Raw genomic sequence first — 20,498 nt, forward strand, 5'->3', positions numbered from 1 at the left:
CCAGAGAGGCGGAGACATTAGGCAGAGGGAGAAGCAGGCTCCCTGTAGGGAGCCCGATGCAGGACTTGATCCCAGGACCCTGGGATCATGATGAGGCAAAGGCAGATGCTTAACCACTGAGCCACCCAGGTGCCCCTCTTTATCATAAATTAATTGACTAAATAAGCATGAGTTTATTTCTGGACTCTCTGTTTCATTTATCTGTGTATCTGTTTTTATACCAATGTCATATGGTTTTGATAACTATAGCTTTGTAATATAGTTTGAAATCAGAACATAGTGTCTGCAGCTTTGTTCTTCTTTCTCAAGATTGCTTTGGCTTGGGATGCCTGGGTGGCTCAGCGGTTGAGCGTCTGCCTTCATGCTCAGGGCGTGATCCTGGGATCCCGGATGGTGTCCCACATAGGGCTCCCTGTGAGAAGCCTGCTTCTCTCTCTCTGCCTGTGTCTCTCATGAATAAATAAATATTTTATTTTATTTTATTTTATTTTATTTTATTATTTTATTTTATTTTATTTTATTTTATTTTATTTTATTTTATTTTATTTTATTATTTTTATTTATTTATGATAGTCACACACAGAGAGAGAGAGGCAGAGACATAGGCAGAGGGAGAAGCAGGCTCCGTGCACTGGGAGCCCGACGTGGGATTCGATCCCGGGTCTCCAGGATCGTGCCCTGGGCCAAAGGCAGGTGCCAAACCGCTGTGCCACCCAGGGATCCCAAATCTTTTTTTTTAAAAAAAAAGATTGCTTTGGCTCTTCAGGGTCTTGGTTCAATACATATTTTAGGATTATTTGTTCTGTTTCTGTGAAAAATATGACTGGGATTTTCATAAGGATTGCATTGAATCTGTAGATGGCTCTGGGTGGTATGGATATTTAAACAATATTGATTCTTCTAATCCATGACAAAGAATATTTGAGGTGACCATAGACTATAATACTGGAAGTAACAAGAATTGACTATATGTATATTTTTGATATTGCCTTTGTATCAAATAGTCTTGCTAAAAACTCATACATTTTAGTAATTTACCTGTAAAGTCTTTTGGGTTTTCTACATGTATAATCACATTATATGCAAAATGACAGTTTATTCTCCCATCTCCAGTCTTTACGACTATTTTTTCTCTTTTTTAAAATATTTATTTATTTGAGAGAGAGAGTGCAAGAGAGAGATAACACAAGAGAGGGGAGGGTCAGAGGGAAAAGTAGACTCCCTGCTGAGCAAGGAGCCCTATGTGGGGCAAAATCCTGGGACTCTGGGATTATGACCTGAACGGAAGGCAGGCACTTAACAACTGAACCACCCCGGTGCCCCTAATTTCTCTTTTTTGCTTTACTCTGCGAGCCAGGATCTCTAGTAAAATGTTGTATAGAAGTCGTCCTGTTCATAATCTCAAAGGGGGGCACCTGGGTGGCTCAGTCACTTAAGTGTCTTCCTTTGGCTCAAGTCATGGTCCCAGGGTCCTGGGATGGAGTCCCTCTTCTCCCTCTTCTCTGCCACTTCCCCTACTTGAGCACACTCTCTTTCTGTCAAATAAATAAATCTTAAAAAAAAAAAAAATCTCAAACGGAGAACCTTAAGTATGGTCTCTGAATAAGTTTTTCTTAGGTATCCCTTATCAGGTTTCTCTTTCTAGTTCAAGACCTTTTTGTCATGAATGGGTATTGAATAGTTTTTAATCTGTCTTTTTTTTTTGTATCTATTGAAATGATTATATGATTTTCTTAATGACTGATATTTCTAATGTTAATCTTCCCTTTTCCTGGAATTAAGTAAACCTCTATCATACTGTCCTTTTTCTATGTTGCTGACTTGAGTTAGCTAATATTTTGTTTAGATTTTTATATATGTATTCATTAGTGATATTGATGTAAATTTTCCCTTCTTAAAATGTCCTTGTTAGGTTTTGTACTAAGGTTATGGCCAGGGCAGCCCCGGGTGGCTCAGCGGTTTAGTGCCACCTTCAGTCCAGGGGGATCCTGGAGACCTGGGATCGAGTCCCACGTTGGGCTTCCTGCACGGAGCCTGCTTCTCCCTCTGCCGGTGTCTCTGCCTCTCTCTCTCTCTCTCTCTCTGTTTCTCATGAATAAATGAATAAAATCTAAAAAAAAAAAAAAATAAGGTATGGCCAGTTTCCCCAAATTACCTGGTTTTATCTAGATCGGGGTGGGTAGTGTTCTTTTTTTCAAAAAGAATTCTGAGGGGGCGCCTGGGTGGTTTAGTTGGTTGAGTGACTCTTAATTTTGGCTCAGCTCATGATCTCAGGGTTGTGAGATCAAGTCTCATGTCAGGCTCCGTGCTGTACATGGAGCCTGCTTGAGAGTCTCTCTGCCCCTCCCCTGTTCTCTTTCTCTCTTTCTCCAATAATAATAATAATTTAAAAATAAAAAAAATTTAAAAGATTTTATTTATTTATTCATGATAGACATAGAGAGAGGCAGAGACACAGGCAGAGGGAGAAGCAGGTTCCATACCGGGAGCACAACGTGGGACTCGATCCCGGGACTCCAGGATTGCACTCCGGGCCAAAGGCAGGCGCAAAACCGCTGAGCCACCCAGGGATCCCATAAAAAAGAGTTCTTAAACTAGTTTATGTGAGATTGGCATGAATTTTTCCTTGCACTTTGGTAGATCTTGACAGCAAGACCATCTAGGCCTGGAGATTTTGTTGCAGGAAGGTTTTTATTACTGTTTATTTTTGCTAATGGTTATTTTATACTTGTGTAGTTTTGATAAATTTGCTTTTCTAGCTGTTTATCCATTTTACTTGTATCTTCAAATTTATTTTTATCATGTTTACAGCATCTTCTTAGGATCTCTAATGATGTGTTTCCCTTTTCCCCCCTAATATTGGTTTTCGGCCTTTACTCTCTCTCCTTGATCAGTTTCATTGACTGTTAATTTTATCTGTTTTTAAAGAACTAACTTTCCTTTTTTTATCTTCTCCATTATGTTTGTTTTCCATTCATGCAAAAAAGAATTAACATTGCAGGCCTGAGACTGTTTTCCTTAGAAAGTCCTGCTTGCAAAGTTGGCTCTTGACTGGTGTCTAGAAACTTAAACTTCGGGAAGGTTCTCATCATTCCCTGCCTCATAAGAGTAGTTAACTGTGCCTGAGCTGTTTGTACAAACAATGTGGTTTATACTGAGCACCTGCTTCATTCTAGGAATCTAAAATTTTGGTGTGTGATAGGCAGAGGATGCCTGTCGGACCAGCTCCCAGTGAGAACTTTGCCCCCCTGAGTCTCTAATAAGTTTCCCTGATAGACAACACTTCACATGTGTTCACATAATTCAATGCTGGGAGAATTAAGGATACCCTATGTGACTCCCCTGGGAGAAGACTCTTGGAAATATGCACCTAATTTCCAGCAGCCTTTGCCCCATGCCCCTTTTCTCTTTACGGATTTTGGTTTGGGTCCTCTTGCTATAATAAATTTTAGCTGCGAGTACGAGTATATGCTGAGTCCTTTGAGTCCTATCTAATCATCACTGGGGGGGAGTAGTTTTGGGTATGGTTGACACACCATTGTGAATGGTAGGTATTTCTATCAGAGATTGAGCTGCTTATTGTCCTTGAAGCATACTTGTTTTTTTTTTTTTTTTTTTTTTGAAGCATAGTTATTATTAGTCTGAGTCCTTGGGCTTATTTTTTTTAAGATTGTATTTATTTATTCATGAGAAACACATACACAGAGAGAGAGGCAGAGACATAGGCAGAGGGAGAAGCAGGCCCCATGCAGGGAGCCCGACGTGGGACTCGATCCTGGGTCTCCAGGATCAGGCCCTGGGCCGAAGGAGGCACTAAACCGCTGAGCCACCCAGGTGTCCTTATTTGTTTAATTTCACCCGTGTTAAAAGATATTTTAATGCAGAGATAATTTGATTCTCTCCCTTTCCCAATTGCTCCTCAAATTTAAGGTCTTTTAGGGGTGGTGCAGTTAAGAAACCTTATCCTCCAAAGATATTGGCCAACCAGAAGTCTTCTACCCTCTTGGGGATCCGGAGTGAGATACCTAGTGCCAGTCATCCAGTGCAGTGTCATGCCTCGCATGGTTGGACCCGAAAGAACCGGTTACGAGAATTGCGTATCAGGTGAGCTTATAAGTTGTCATCTGCCTGCAGTGGCTTTTCCATTGTTCTCCCTTCTTGGTTAAAATGAGGGGATGATTCTTATTGTCCTTTGTCAATTAGTCAGAGACTTTGATGGCAGAATGTTCAGAAGAAAAGGAGATTTAGGAATCTGCAGACTTATAATCTATCATTCTGTTTTCATTTACATTCTTTAGTTGTGCCCACATGTATAAGCTATAAAGAGTCTTCCAGAAAAAGTCCAAACATAATTCGAGAAAAATTATCATTTCCCAATACTCTTGATTACGTCCATCAAAGGCATTTATTTATTCATTCAACAAAAATGTATCAGGCCTTCTCTTCCTTAGAGCCTCCTTTGGAGGTGGTAGCCATACCATACTTGGTTGTCATCATAGCCTGCCTCTGACCTCTGGTGAAGCCCAAGATCATTACAAAGAGGACCAAGAAATTTATCTGCCACCAGTAAGACCGGTGTGTCAAAATTAAGCACAACTGGCAGAAATCCAGACGCATTGACAGTAGGGTGTGCATAAGATTCAAGAGCCAGATCTTTTTTTTTTTCTTCAAAAGATTTTATTTATTTGAGAGAGAATGAGAGAGAGGGTACAAGCAGGGGCAGCAGTAGAAGGATAAGAAGCAGGCTCCCCACTGAGCAGGGATCCTGATGTGGGGCTTGATCCCAGGACCCCAGGATCATGACCTGAACCGAAGGCAGATGCTTAACTGACTGAGCCACCCAGACGCCCCTCAAGGGCCAGATCTTGATACCCAACATAGGTTGTGGGAGCAACAAGAAGAAAAAACACATGCTGCCCAGAGGTTTCTGGAAGTTCCTAATTCACAGGGTCAAGGAGCTTGAAGTCCTGCAGATGTACAACAAATCCACTATGCAGAGATTGCTCACAATATCTCCTCTAAGAACTGCAAAGCCATGTCGAAAGAGCAGCCCGGTAGGCCATCAGAGTCACCAGTCCTAATGCCAGACTGTGCAGCAAAGAAAATGAATAGTCAGCTTATGTGCATATCATATTTGTGTTAATAAAACCATAAAACTACACAAAAAATTATCAAGTGCTTACTTGGTCAGGTGGTGTGCTCAGTGCTTGAGCATACAAGGTGAATAAGACATTCTTCGTCCATGACCTCATGAAAACTTAAAATCATGTTGGCTTGACAGACTGTTAAGTCACACCAAGAAAGCATGATAAATGCTTTAAGACAAGAGGATGTCGTACTGCAGGCTCACATAGCTAGAACAGCCCCATTAGTGTAGCCAGAGGAACTTCTGGAGGAAGTGGGGTTTAAGTTGAGTCTTAAAGGATAATGTAAGAATAAGCCAGATAAAGGGCATGAGGAAGAAGAATGTTCCAAGCTGAACCTGGAAAAGACAGACCTTGAACTGGCCAGGACAAGCCACCTTTTTTGTGTGTGTACCAGGCACTGTGCTGGGTACTTGGGATACTATAAGACATGGTCCCCGTTCTCAGGGGCTCACAGTACAGAGTGAACAACGGGTCCCCTGTGAGCCTATTGCTGAGGCTTGGTGTCATAACATTATATTACAACAAGAGTGTTGAGGATACAAAGCTACTCACTGTGTTTGGGTTGGGGAAGGTCCAAGAAGGCTTCACATGGGAGCAGGCATTAAAGATGAGCCTTGATGGATGGGTAAGTGGGCATTTGCTAGGTGTTTTAGGCAGTAAGAATAATGTGAATAAAAGCATTATCATGTACTTCCTTTCCCTCAACTCTGAAGTCTTCACTGACAAAAGACTTCATATTCAAAGTATTTTTCAAAAATAATCAACTTGGGGGTACCTGGCTGGCTCAGTCAGTAAAGCATGTGACTCTTTTCTCGGGGTTGTGAGTTGGAGCCCCACAATGGGGATAGAGATTACTTAAAAAAAAATAATAAAAATCATCTGCTTGATCTTGGCTTTATAAATCTGTCCCATCTTATGCTCTATTTGATTCAAGATTAGCTGTAATTCACCTTGTGACTCATGCTAGCATCTCTCGCCCTGGGACCTTAGTTTCCCTATACTGTTCAGAAAATTGTTGACCCAAGTCAAATGGAGTTATAAAATGTGTATATATCCTTTCTTCCCTTCTTTCAGATGCGTGGCCAGAAAGTTCTTATATTTGTGGATTCGAATGACTTTTGGAAGAGTATTTCCCTCTAAAGCCAGGTAGTATTAGCTCACACCACCAAACTTTTCTGAGTTCATTCTAGGTTTTTGTTTTGTATTAAGCCCACGTGTAACCTTCTCCTCCTACCCAGCCTCTAGCAGGCATATGATATAATGGTACTAACACACATTAGTTTGACCGAATGAGTGTATGAAGGAATCATAAGTAAACCAGGATAGCTAAGACCATCTCTGAAAAAAAGTATTTGCCCAAAAGTAAATAATCTCTTTCAGGGCACTGTTGAGACTTGTCACATTGATTTGATCTAGGGCAGAACCTGGGGGGAAAGTTGGTGCTGGCAAGGGGCATGAAATTGTAGTTGAGAGAATGTCCCTGGGCCACAGCTTCACTGTGTTTGAGCCACTGCCCCTTGCTGCGGAGTTTGGCTAAAAGTTCTTCAGCTGCAGCATAGAGAGTATATTGCAAGGGGAGCCAGCAGGCTCAGGGACACATGCATGAGGTAGTGGGGTTGGAGGAATGGTAGGGTCTATTTTAGAGGAGGAATTGGCAGCTATTGAAATGTAAGCTTTTTTTTTTTTTTTTTTTTTAATGGCAGTGTTGTGGGTTCTTAACCCCTCTACTCTTCCCTTATTACAACCTTTCTTGTTTCACTTTTCTGACATCGTGGCTTTCCTAATCTGGAACATCATCCAAATCATCCAAATCTTTTCATTCAAAGTCATTTAAGCAAATTTGGCCTGTGGGTGTCCTCTGAAATCTTTTCTCTGAATATACCACATGGGGGGCCAGGCTGTTCCCATCTCCTTTGTGTGTCTTTATAAGAGAGGCTCCCAGTGTGATAGCAATCCATCCCAGCTGCAGGTGTTAGTCATAGTTCACCTCTGCTTCTCCTTCTTCTCCTGGGCCTTGGCCCTGTCCTTTTTCACTTTCTTGGCAGCTTTTCAGTGCCTTTAAATAAAGCTGGGTTTTTTTTTTTTTTTCATTCAGTTGAGTCTTTTATTTATCACTGTCCACCCCCACGTTAGCTTAGAAGTTTTATACTCCTGTTCTTTTTACTGAAAGATATGTATTTTAACATATACCCTAAAGAATATTATATATATATATCTTTAATTTATCAGTCTAATATTAATTGGCCCTTTTGTCCTCTTCCCAAAGAAGGCAAGGTCCTTAGAACACTTTAATTCTGTCCCATCCTCCCTTATATGCCCTTATTGTAAGATATTTAATTCGGTTTATATTTTAAAATCAGCAGGGCACCCAGATGGCTTAGTTGGTTGAGCACCCAACTCTTGATTTTGGCTCACCTCATGATCTCAGAGTTGTGGGATTGAGCCCCAAGTCAGGTTCCATGCTCAGTGGGGAGTCTGCTGGTGATTCTCTCCCTCTCCATCTGCCCCTCCCCCTGCTCATATACACATCCTCTCTTAGATAAAGAAATCTAAAAATATATATAAAATAAAATTTGCAAAACATTATTCTTGTTTTATATAGTTAACATTCATTTAGACTTATTCACATATTTACCCTTCCTCTTCTTGTTCTCCCTGCATTTCCAGGTTTCCATCTGTGATTATTTTCCTTCTGTCATTGGGACATCCCTGATCATTTGCTTTAAAATATATTTGCTTGTGATAAATTCTCTCAGGTTTTGTCTAAAAATGTTTTATTTCACTTTCATTTTTGAAAGATATTTCCCTGTATAGAGAAAACTGGGTTGCCAGTTTTTACCCCCAAATATTTTGAAGATATTTCATTGTCTCTTGGATTCCATTTCTAAGTTGTTAGTCTAATTATTGCTGTTTTGAAGATTCATTATCTTATTTTTCAGAGTTTTAATATGATATGCCTAAGTGTTGACTTATTTTCTTAGAGTCTTTTAGCTCATTCTGAGATAATAGGTTACAGAGTTTTGTATTTTTTGCTTTGTTTTGTGAATACATCTTTCTGGCTTACTTTCTTTGTCCATAGGCATATTATTCTCCCTTTCCTTTCTCATACAATAACTTTGTAAAGGATATGACCTCAAATTCTTTGTTGATCTTTTTTTTTTTTTAATTTTTATTTATTTATGATAGTCACACAGAGAGAGAGGCAGAGACACAGGCAGAGGGAGAAGCAGGCTCCATGCACCAGGAGCCCGACGTGGGACTCAATCCTGGGTCTCCAGGATCACGCCCTGGGCCAAAGGCAGGCGCCAAACTGCTGCACCACCCAGGGATCCCTTTGTTGCTCATTTTTATGTGGAATTGATCTTTCTGAACTTTTTAAAGTGAGTCAAGATCAGTTAACTTTCCTATTTCACAGATTCCCATTTCAGTTTCATTTGTAGGGTTAAAAAAATATGGCAGCTTGCTCTATGGAATATCTGGTTCTGTTTCCCTAAAACATTTGGTCTGATCCTCTATTCTTGTCTCTTTTGTCCCTCTCCTGCTCAATTTCTATTTTACTTCCAACAGTTTTTCCTCATTTATGAAGCTCTGTCCTAAAAGAGAACCTGGCATGTATGTTGGTTCTGGGACTACAGGGGCTGGAATGCTCCAACTATTTCAGTTATGTTCACATGAGCCTTGGTAACAGAGAGGAGAAAGCTCCTCTCAGGTTCAGCAGCTAGTCTCAGATGGGGCCTCTTGCACTTTGCAATGACTGTTTCGAGGTTTTCTCATTCTCATTTGAGGTAGCGTTAGATGCCACTCTCATTGCTCTTCCTTCCTCCTGTAGAAATGTAATACCTTGCAGGTCTTTTGACTATGGATGGTTTGTCTTGGCCTGCTTGCATTTTGGATTCTGGGGATACCTTGTCACCTGGTTTTGTTGTGATTGATACATGAATTTTTTATTTTGCTACCTGTTTGCTGTATTTTATGGGCATTCAGAGACTAGAAAAACTATGTTGTTCCCTCTACTCTCTTCCCCAAATTCTTTTCCTACTTAATTTTACTTAATACTTGACCCATATTTAACTAGAAATGTCTGTTTAAGTAATACCCATTTATATTCTGAGTAGCTGGAAAATGCTGATTATATTAGTTAGAAATGCATCTGACTCTAAGAGAAAGCCTGACAGTGGCTTTAACAAATTGGGATTTGCTTTTTCTCATAAGCAGTCTGGAGGTTGGTGTTGGTTTAGCTGCTCAGTGAAGCCATCAAAGACTCAATTTTATTACCTTTCTTAGTTCATCAATTTAACATATTGGCCCTTGATCCTCAGAGATGACGCGGCATAGTTACAAAATGACTATTCTGTTTTACACAGGAAGGAGTAAGGAAGGATGGTGTCAGATCTTTCTTACTCAGAAAAACACTTTCCTGGAAGCAATCAGCTGCATTCTGCTTCTGCCTCATTGTCCAGAGCTGTGTTACTGGCTACCTTCTGCTACAGAGCAGTCTGGGAGAGAAACCTTTCTATTCTCTGCAGGGAATACCTGTGAGGAGGCAGAGGCTTCACAGTGGGTGTTGGGTTAGCCAGTGACTAATGTCTGCTTTAAAATAACCGCTTTATACTCTTTACTTTCTTTGCTCTTCAGTGGCAGCAGGGTCTGGAGGAAAGAATACTACATTGGAATTTGGGAGACCTGAGTTTTGGCCCTAGCCCAGACCCTAGCTAATTGTTTGATCTGGGGATAATTATGGCTCTGGGCCTTAGTTTCTCAAATTGTAAAATGAGAGAATAAAAATACTGCTTTTTCTCTAGGCATCTACCAGAATTAGAATTTTGATACTGTGTTGACTTAGAAATTTAGGATAGGGCAGTTTTTTGTTGTTTTATGTTGTAATCTCTTTTTAAATCAAGTGGGTTGTTTGTTACTTTGGGGAAAATTGGACATATTGATGTTTGCTTTTTTGTTTTGGTATTTTTCATGTTATTTACTACTCACTTTTTGGAATATTAGAGGAGAATTATATCATACCAGAGAATGCAGAATAATGTCTTTATGTTCTTAGAGATTGTTTTAACTTTTATAAACTGCCATTGTTTTGTCATTAATAAACTGAACCAAAATGACTATCAAACTAGTAGGGCAAAATAATGCAGTATATGTCCATATATAAGATAGTCTTAAATATGAGATAGTTACTTATTTTCCTGAAGAGATTGGAACAAAATTTTTTGGTTAACTTGGGAAGTAGGTAAAACAGTCATGTCCATTTACAGTATTTAATTCATCAAGATTTCTTCCTCAGCTAATGGCCTTGCTTCCTATTTTCTTGATAGAAACGACAGAAGAGACCCTCCTGAGTTCCCTCCATCACATCCACCCACTGCCAACATCTATCACCATGCAACCTGCTTTCCCACCATGAGGCAGGTGAACTGTCCTTGCTCTCAACTGTGGCAAAATCTTCGACTTTTGTACCATGTTTCCTTCATGACTCCTCAAGGCCATTACCCTACCAATTTTTTTTTCTCTTTTCTGCATCAGTTTTTCACTCTTTACTGGATCGTTTGCACCAGCATATGATACCCTTATTTCTCTTATCCTGAAATTTTAAAAAAAATCTCTTCAACCTTATGTCTTCCTGCAGCTAGCACTCCATCTCTTTGCTTCCCTTTATATCAACTCCCCTGACAATATTCTGTGTCTCCAACATGTCTTACAGTCTCTCTTAAATCCATCCCACTAGACTTTAGATTCTATCCCTCCACCAAATTGTTTTTGTTAAGGTCACTACATTTGTCCAAACCAGTGATAAATTTGGAAACTTCTTACTAGGCCTACCAGGAAGCACGAGACAGTCGTTATTCCCTTCTCCCATAAGCCCTCTCTTCTTCCAGCTTCCAGGTTACACCATCCTCCCATAGCTTGCCTTCTACCTCTTTGACTGCTCCTTCTCTCTTTTGTCGATTCCTCCTCATCTAAATATCCTGCGCTACATCTTTGCATTGCTTCTGTGTACCTCACAACTGTGATGATCTCATCAACTCTCAGAATGATTCCCAAATATATACACCCTGCCCAGACCTCTCCCTTGTCCAGACTGCTACATATGTGACAACTCCACTGTGTTTCTCATAGATGTCACAACTTAATGTGTTCAAAGCCAAAATCGAAATCATCCCCACAAACCTCTCTACCAAGCTTTCTCCCTCCCAGTGAAAGGGAACTCCAATATTTCCAGGAACTCGAGTCAGAAACATGGGAGTCACCTTTGACATTTCTTTTTCTCTCACATCCCAATTTACAATGTCAAATACCAAAATTGTGCTGACTGAGCTTTCAAAATGTATTCAGACTTCACCTCTCTTCAGTACTTCCAGTTACTAACACCCTGGTCCAACTCATCATCATGTCTCCCCTGAATGACCCTAGCAACCTTTCAGTCTTCTGCCTCAGTCTATTCCCGACAGGTATTTGGAGTAGATCAAGTCATGTCACTCCTCTGCTCAGATGGCAGGTAGCTTCCCTCTGGCTGAGATTGCATAAAAGCCATAGTCCTTGCCTTTTTGTTTTTACCTATCTATGAATCTTCTTTTTTTTAATTTCTTCTGTCCTATTTTAAATTTCCAACACATCCTTTTTGTTCTCTGCATATTCCTTTATTTAAAAAATAGCATCCCAGGGACGCCTGGGTTGGTTCAGCGGTTGAGTGTCTGCCTTCAGCTCAGGTCATGATCCCGAGGTCCAGGGATCGAGTCCTATATCAGGCTCCCAGTGAAGCGCCTGCTTCTCCTCCCTCTGCCTATGTGTTTGCCTCTCTCTGTGTGTCTCTTGTGAATGAATAAATAAAATCACGAGATAATAAAATAAAATTTATTTATTCATTCATTGCAAGTTTGGCCCCTTGGAGGTGGGTAGTGGTGCCCTAAGCTTGGTTGTAGGCACAGGAGAGGGAATGTGGGCCTCGTAGAATATGTGGACTCTGCTTAAGACCTTCTCCAGAGCTCTTCCTCGTTTTCTGCAGTCCATCCAGTGCCTCTCTGTTCAGCCTCTCCAGAGAGACACCGGAGTCTCTGCTTGGGTGAACAACAGTACCTAGGGGCCTAACCATTTATGCCTAAGCTTGCAAACAATCCTGTGCTTTTATCTCCACCCAAGGCTCCCTCATTCCTTATGCCTCCTGTTCTCTGCCTTTCTGGGGTCTGTGACACCAGCTGATTGTTCCTTGATTCCCTAAGCACAGGACACTTAGCTGTTCCTCTGCTTTCTCTGATACGCTGATTCAGACACCACTTGCCTGTCTGTTCTCTGTCACCTAAAATTTGTTGGTATCTCTTGTCTATTGTCATTGCTCCTATTCTGTCTTTGTGGGCTTACACCTTTTGAAATAATAGATGTTGGGCAGCCCTGGTGGCCCAGCAGTTTAGTGCCACCTTCAGCCTAGGGTGTGATCCTGGAGACCCGGGATCGAGTCCCACATTGGGCTCCCTGCATGGAGCCTGCTTCTCCCTCTGCCTGTGTCTCTGCCTCTCTCAGTGTGTTTCTCATGAATAAATAAATAAAATCTTTAAAAAATGTAATATAGATGTTATTTTAATGGGGTTGGGGGAAGAGAAGGAGGTAAATGGATAGTGGTAGATGGTAGAAGGAAGTACCTGTGTGAATGGAAGTGATTCTTTTCCATTAAAATTTTAAAAATCATGAACAAAGTTGTTTAAAAATTTTTCAAACTATAGATACGTGTAATAGGAAACACCAGTCTCCTACAATCTCTCCCTGAATGATAACCACTGTTAATAGTTTGGTATACTAGAAACCTTTTCAGGCAATATGTATAATATGATTTGTAGATGTACACACAGTGCATGCATATATCCATATATATGATTTTTATCTATGTATACAAATATGTATGTATATATTATATATAAATATATGTTAATTTGGTATGTATTTTTTAAAATTTGGTATGTATTATATTGATTCCAACATATGGGTCCTGGAAGTACAAAAAGAATTAATTTTAAAAAATGGTGTCATACATACTATGAGGTAGCTTTATCTTTTCACCTAACAACTTCTCTGGAACATCTCTCCATTTCAGTATCCTTAGGTCTACTTCATTAACAATGACTCGGCAACATTGATTGAATTTAACCTATCTCCCGTTGAGGGACATTTGTTGTAATTTTCTCTCTCTCTCTCTCTATTTATTTTTTTATTTTTTATTTATTTATTTAAAAAAAATTTTTTTTTAAATTTTTATTTATTTATGATAGTCACAGAGAGAGAGAGAGGCGCAGAGACACAGGCAGAGGGAGAAGCAGGCTCCATGCACCGGGAGCCCAATGTGGGATTCGATCCCGGGTCTCCAGGATCGCGCCCTGGGCCAAAGGCAGGCGCCAAACCGCTGCGCCACCCAGGGATCCCCTCTCTTTTTTTTATTATGAACAATAGTGAAGTGAATTTCCCTATGTTTATTTTTGCTAGGTAGTCTCCTTACCACGAGTGGTAAGGAGGAAGGACATGTTAGTAACCTGCAGAACCATGAAAAGAAATTCAAAGTGAGGGGCAGGCAACAGAGTTCAAATTATCTGTCACCTTGATAGCACCTGTTAGCATCCACACAATCTGCCATTGCTCTCTTTTTCTCTTTCTTATTGCCTTTAGCCTCCTCTTTATTTCTTCTACCTATATTTTGCTGTTTTCATAACTTCTCTGGCCAGATTTCAGTTAAACTGCTATACTTTGTTCCTGTAAGTACTAAGAATACCATTAGGTATTTGCTTATAACTTTTAATCTCCTGTATATGTAAATGTGTATAGCTACTACCGCTTTTTACTAATCAAAAATGTTTTAGTCTGATGAAGGAAAAAAAACCTTGAGAATAATTTTCAACTCATTTATGGTATTTGAAAAGTCAGATTTTTATTCTACTTTAACCTCTTTAATTGGTAGAAATCTGTAGTATAATATTTTTTAGCTTTGTTTCTAGTTTAAGTAGTTCTAAGATTTTGATCTGGAAAATAACTTCTTTTATTCTGGTGTTGTCAGAGAATGAGCCACACTTTTCTATGAGAAAAGTATTGGCAGTATGAAACTAATTGGGGAATAAATATCCGTTCCCACATCATCATGGATCTCTCTGAATTTTGTTCTTTGCCAAAGATTTTACTATAAGCAAAGAATACTACGGAAAGTCTTTGAAGAATGGAAAGAAGAGTGGTGGGTTTTCCAGCGAGAGTGGAAACTCTGTGTTCGAGCCGACTGTCACTACAGGTCAGGTTTCATGTTCTATTACTTTAATTTTACTGCTACACATGATCAAATAGTTATTTGTTGGCATGTTTCTGGTCAGAAGGGGGAAAGTTTTTTGTCCAGAGATTTTATTGAGATATAGTTGACATACATCACTGAATGAGTTTCAGGTGTACAGCATAAAGGTTTGATTTACATATATTGTGAAATGATTATCACAATAAATTTAGTTATCCATCATCTCATACAGATTTAATAAAAAGAACTGACATAAAGAGAAAAAAGCTGGGGTGCCTGGGTGCACAGTTAGTTGAGTGTCTGACTTCAGCTGATGTCATGATCTCAGGGTAGCGGATCCGGCTGGCATTGTGCTCCCCACTCAACAGGGAGTCTATCCCTCTCCCTCTGCCCCTCCCCCACTCATGTGTTCTCTCTCTTACTTTAAAAAAAAAAGCTTTTTTAAGTTATAATGGAAAGTCTTAGGATTTATTCTCTCTTTTTTTAAAATTTTTATTTATGATAGAGAGAGAGAGAGAGGCAGAGACACAGGCAGAGGGAGAAGCAGGCTCCATGCACCGGGAGCCCGACATGGGATTCGATCCCAGGTCTCCAGGTTCGCACCCTGGGCCAAAGGCAGGCGCCAAACCGCTGCGCCACCCAGGGATCCCAGGATTTATTCTCTTAACAACTTCCATATATTTCATACAGCGATGGTAACTATAGTCGTCATGTTGTACATTTCATCTCCAGTACTTACCTATTTTATAATTAGAAGTTTGTACCTTTTGACCACTTTCCTCCAATTCCCTCTCCTCCTACCTTCCCATGGCTCCCTCAGGTAACCACAAATCTGATCTTTTTCTATGAGTTTATTGTGTTTGCTTTTAGATCCACATATAAGTGAGATCTTATAGTACTTGTCTTTGTCTGACTTACACAGCATAATGCCCTCAATGTTTGTCCATGTTGTCACACTTGGCAAAATTACTTTTTATTCCATTTTATACACACACACACACACACACACACACACACAATAACTTTATCTGTTCACTCATCCATGGACACTTAAGATTGTTTCTGTGTCTTGGCTATTATAAATAATGCTGCTGTGCACATGGTGGTGCAGATATCTTTTTGAGTTAGTCTTTTCATTTCCATTGGATATATTCCCAGAAGTGAAATTGCTGGATCAAGTGGTAGTTCTATTTTTAATTTTTTGTGGATCCTCCATACTGTTTTCCCTAGTGGCTATGGCAATTGACAGTCCCACCAAGAGTGCACAAGAATCCCTTTTCTCCACTTTGACACCAGCATTTGTTATCTCTTCTTTCTGATGGTCATTGTGTGAGATGTGTGTGATGATAGCTCATTGTGATTTTGATTTGTATTTCCCTAATGACATAATGAGGTTGAGCATCTTTTGATGAACCTGTTGGCCTTTCATGTATCTTATTTGGAAAAATATCTATTCAGATTCTTTGCCTATTTTTTATTTGGACTATTGGGGAGGATTGCTATTGAGTTGTATGTGTTTTTAATATATTTTGGATATTAACCCTTTATCAAATATATGGTCTGCAAATATTTTTCCCATTCCATAGGTTTTCTTTTTCATTTTGTTGATTGTTTCTTTTGCTGTGCATAAGTTTTTTTTGGTTTGATATAGTCTTGTTTATGTTTTATTTCATTGCTTTTGCTTTAGGTGTCATATCAAAAAAAATATTGCTAAGACCTATGTGAAGGAGCTCTTTTCTGGTATTTTCTTTTAGGAGTTTCATGGTTTCATGTATATGTAAGTCTTTAATCTATTGCAAGGTACATCTTGTGAATGGTTTAAGATAGGAAGCTAGTGAGTGAAATAAGTCCATCAGAAAAGGACAAACATTATATAGTCTCATTCATTTGGGGAATATAAAAATTAGTGAAAGGGAATAAAGGGAAAGGAGTGAAAATATCAGTGAGGGTGACAAAACATGAGAGACACCTAACTCTGGGAAATGAACAGGGGTAGTGGAAGGGGGCGGGAGGTTAGGGTGACTTGGTGATGGGCACTGAGAGGGGCACTTGGTGGGATGAGCACTGGGTGTTATGCTATATGTTGGCAAATTGAACTCCAATAAAAAAAAAGATAGGGAGCTAGTATCATTCTTTTATATGTGAATATTGAATTTTCCCAGCACTATTTATCAAAGAGATTGTCATTTCTCCATTGAGTAGTCTTGGCGCCTTTGTCAAGTATTAGTTGACCATATATACTTGGGTTTATTTCTTGGGCTTATTCCGTTCCATTGGCCTGCTTTTATGCCAGTACCATTCTGTTTTGATTACTATAGCTTTACAGTATAACTTTATTTTTTTTTAAAGATTTTATTTATTTATTCATGACAGAGAGAGAGAGAGAGAGGCCGAGGGAGAAGCAGGCTCCATGCAGGGAGCCTGACATGGGACTCGATCCCGGGTCTCCAGGATCACACCCCAGGCTGAAGGTGGCGCTAACCCGCTGGGACACCAGGGCTGCCCTACAGTATAACTTTAAATCAGGAAATATGATACCTCGGGACACCTGGGTGTCTCAGCGGTTGAGCATCTGCCTTCGGCTCAGGACGTGATCCCATGGTCCCTGGATCGAGTCCCACATTGGGCTCCCTGCATGGAGCCTGCTTCTCCCTCTGCCTATGTCTCTGCCTGCCTCTCTCTCTCTCATGAATAAATAAATAAAATCTTAAAAAAAAAAAAAAGGAAATATGATACCTCTGGCTTTGTTCTTTCTTAGAATTGCTTTGGATATTTAGGGTCTTTTGTGGGTCCGTGAAAGTTTTAGGATTGTTCTACTTCTGTAGAAAATGCCATTGGAAACTTGATGGGGCTTATATTGAGTCTATAGATGGATTTTGGTAGTATTATCTTAATAATTTTAATAACATTTTAATAGTTTAATAGGATTTTCTCACTGACTACCACTTCTATATAATTTCTAATCCTGAGAGTATTCTTTGTTTCTTAAGATTGAGTATTCCTTTTTTTAAATAATAAGTTAAATTTTTTTGATTATAAGAGAAAATATATGCACAATATGGGACATTAAGAAAATAGAAGTAGAAAAAAACTAAAACTTAACATTAGTATTTGCAAAGATAAGTAGAGGTAAAAGTAAAAATTGGAATTATATGAAGTACACATTTTATATCTTTTATAAAATAAAATTAATGTATCTTAGACATTGTATCTTTTAAAAATAGTACTTACTCTCATAATCACTTTTTTAAAAAATATTTTTTTTATTTATTTGATAGAGCACAGGCAGGGGTGCAAGAAGCAGAGGGAAGGGGAGAAGCAGGCTCCCCACTGAGTAGAGAGCCTGACATGGGGCTCAATTCCAGGACCCTGGGATTGTGACCTGACCCAAAGACGACTGTATAGATATGGCTTTTTTGTATCAGAAGCATCCATGTTAATTTCTGAGTACAGAATGGACTGTCTTAACCAACTGAGCCACCCAGGCACCCCATAATCACTTCTTTATTTAGGTTCTTTGGATCAGGGTTTCTGATTTATGGGTATTTCAGATAAAATGAAGACAATGTTTAATCATTCTAGTAAGCCGGTAGAGCATGAAATCAAGTCTTAGGAAATGGGATAGAGAAAATATGGAGGGACTGACAATCTTAATGTGTTTCCTTCTCAATACAAGGAAAAGACAAAGGAAAAGTGTCATTGACTATGTTTTGCATAGAGGAGAGGTGATGTTTTACATAATATGGATAATTAAGATGATAAAGATATGACTGTCACAGCTTTGTGAATGCTGAAGGTGAAGTTATTATCAGATAATTCAAGCTATTTTTCCTCAGTGATACTGTAAGGTGAGAATAACTCTCCATCAAGGAGAGTAGGTTTCACTGTGACTATGGGAAATAGAATTTTAGCTTCAGATATAGATATGGCTTTTTTGTATCAGAAGCATCCATGTTAATTTCTGAGTACAGAATGGACTAGGTATATTGAATTAGGAGTTTTTTAGTTTAGGGGATCCCTGAGTGGCTCAGTGGTTTAGCGCCTGCCTTTGGCCCAGGGCGTGATCCTAGAGTCCCAGGATCGAGTCCCGCATCTGGCTCCCTGCATGGAGCCTGCTTCTCCCTCTCCCTGTGTCTCTGCCTCTCTCTCTGTGTCTCTCATGAATAAATAAATAAAATCTTGTCAAAAAAAAAAAAAAGGAGTTTTTTTGTTTAAAGAAATGCCATTTGGCGCACCTGGCTGGCTCAGTCTGTGGAGCATGGGACTCATCATCTCAGGGTTGTGAGTTCAAGTCCCATGTTGGGTGTAGATATTATAAATAAATAAACTTTAGAAAATAAGTAAAGAAAGAAATGTCATTTTTTTCCTTCCTCAGATATTACTTGTACAACCTGATGTTCCAGACTTGGAGGACCTATGTGTATCAGCAGCAGGAGATGAGGAACAAGTACATTAGAGCTGAGAATCATGGTAAGAAAAGGAAGTACAAAAAAAAAAAAAAAGAAAAGAAAAGGGAGTACATGTCTAAAGAAAATGCCTTCATTTATTTGATTTTCTTTTATGAAGACTTAACTTTTTGAGAGCAATTTTAGTTCATAGCACAAAATTGAGGGGAAAAGACACTGATTACCCATATATACCTCTTCCCCCCCCCCCATGCATATTCTCTCCCACTATCAGCATCACTCACATCTGTTACAGTGAACCCACATCGACACATCAGAATCTCTCAAAATCCATAGTTTACACTAGGGTTCACTTTTAGTGTTGTACCTTCTGTGGACATTTATCCATCATTATGGTATCATACAGAGTGTTTTAAGTGCACTAAAAATATTCTGTGCTCTACCTATTTAGCTCATCTCCTCCTCCCAGCAACTTTTTTTGGGGTAAAGATTGATTGATTATTGATTGATTTTAGAGACAGCACAAGTGTACACAAATGGGAGGGACAAAGGAAGAGGGAGAGAGAATTTCAAGCAGGCTCCACACAGAGCATAGAGCCCGATGCAAGGCTCAGTCCCATGACCCTGAGAGCATGACCTGAGCCGAAACCAAGAGTCAGACATTCAACTGACTGCACCACCTGGGCCCCTATCCACTCCACCCCCAACAACTTTTTACTGTCTTCATAGTTTTGCCTTTTCCAGAGTGTCATATAGTTGAAATCATATGGTATATAGCCATTTCAGTTTGGCTTCTTTTACTTAGTAATGTGCACTTAAGTTTCCTCCATATCAAAAAAAAAAAGTTTCCTCCATATCTTTTGTTGTTTGATAGCTCTTTTTAGTGCTGAATAAATATTCCATTGTCTGGATGTACCACAGTTTATCCATTTTGAAGAAGGACATCTTGGTTGCTTCCAATTTTTGGCAGTTATGATTAAAACTGCTGTAAATTTCCATGTGCAAGTTTTTGTATGGACATAAGTTTTCAGGAACTTTGGATAAATACCAAGGATTGCAGTTGCTGGATCATATGGTAAGAATATGTTTAGTTCTGTGAGAAACTGCCAAACTGTCTTCCAGAGTGGCTATGCTATTTTGCATTCCCACTAGCAATGAATGAGAATGTCTGTTCCACATGCTCACCAGCATTTGGTGTTGTCAGTGTTCTGGATTTTGGCCATTCTAATAGGTATGTAGTGGTATCTTGTTTAATATGTATTCTTTGATAGCATATGACATGGAGCATCTTTTCATATACTTACTTGCCATCTGAATATTTTTGCTAAGGTGTCTTTTGCCCATTTTTAAAATTGGATTTTTTTTGTTGAGTTTTAAGAGTTCTTTTTATATTTTGGATAATAATTTTTTTTTTTATCAAATGTGTCTTTTGCACATATTTTCTCCCAGTCTGTGGCTTGTCTTCTCATTCTCTTTTATATTGTCTTTTGCAAAGCAAAAGTTTTTTCATTTTAATAAAGTCCAGCCCATCACATTTTTCTTTAATGGATCATGTTTTTGTTGTTATGTCATACCCAAAGTCATCTGAGTTTTCTCCTATGTTATTGTCTAGAAGTTTTATAGTTTTATGTTTTACATTTAGGTCAATAGTCCATTTTGAGTTAATTTTTATGAAGAATG

The 20,498-nt window shown here is 39.2% G+C and overlaps 1 protein-coding gene across 9 annotated transcripts in view; it reads left to right on the forward strand.

Annotated features, from left to right (window-relative positions):
* SFI1 (SFI1 centrin binding protein) overlaps positions 1 to 20,498 on the forward strand; it is a 99,250-nt gene that overhangs the window by 16,739 nt on the left and 62,013 nt on the right. For 6 of the 9 annotated variants that reach the window (XR_005379401.1, XR_005379402.1, XM_038575700.1 and 3 more), the window contains 5 exons: positions 3,931 to 4,104; positions 6,222 to 6,293; positions 10,472 to 10,561; positions 14,305 to 14,415; positions 18,788 to 18,882. Coding sequence is in view for 7 of the 9 variants with exons in the window: in XM_038575700.1 (XP_038431628.1) it covers positions 3,931 to 4,104; positions 6,222 to 6,293; positions 10,472 to 10,561; positions 14,305 to 14,415; positions 18,788 to 18,882 (542 nt within the window). In the remaining 2 variants the exon portion in view is untranslated. The remainder of the gene's footprint in view (positions 1 to 3,930; positions 4,105 to 6,221; positions 6,294 to 10,471; positions 10,562 to 14,304; positions 14,416 to 18,787; positions 18,883 to 20,498) is intronic. The other 3 variants (XM_038575702.1, XM_038575704.1, XM_038575705.1) reach the window with 3 other exon arrangements.

The sequence above is a fragment of the Canis lupus genome, chromosome 26 (genome assembly GCF_011100685.1).
Source record: "Canis lupus familiaris isolate Mischka breed German Shepherd chromosome 26, alternate assembly UU_Cfam_GSD_1.0, whole genome shotgun sequence".
In the NCBI taxonomy this organism is placed as follows: Eukaryota; Metazoa; Chordata; class Mammalia; order Carnivora; family Canidae; genus Canis; species Canis lupus.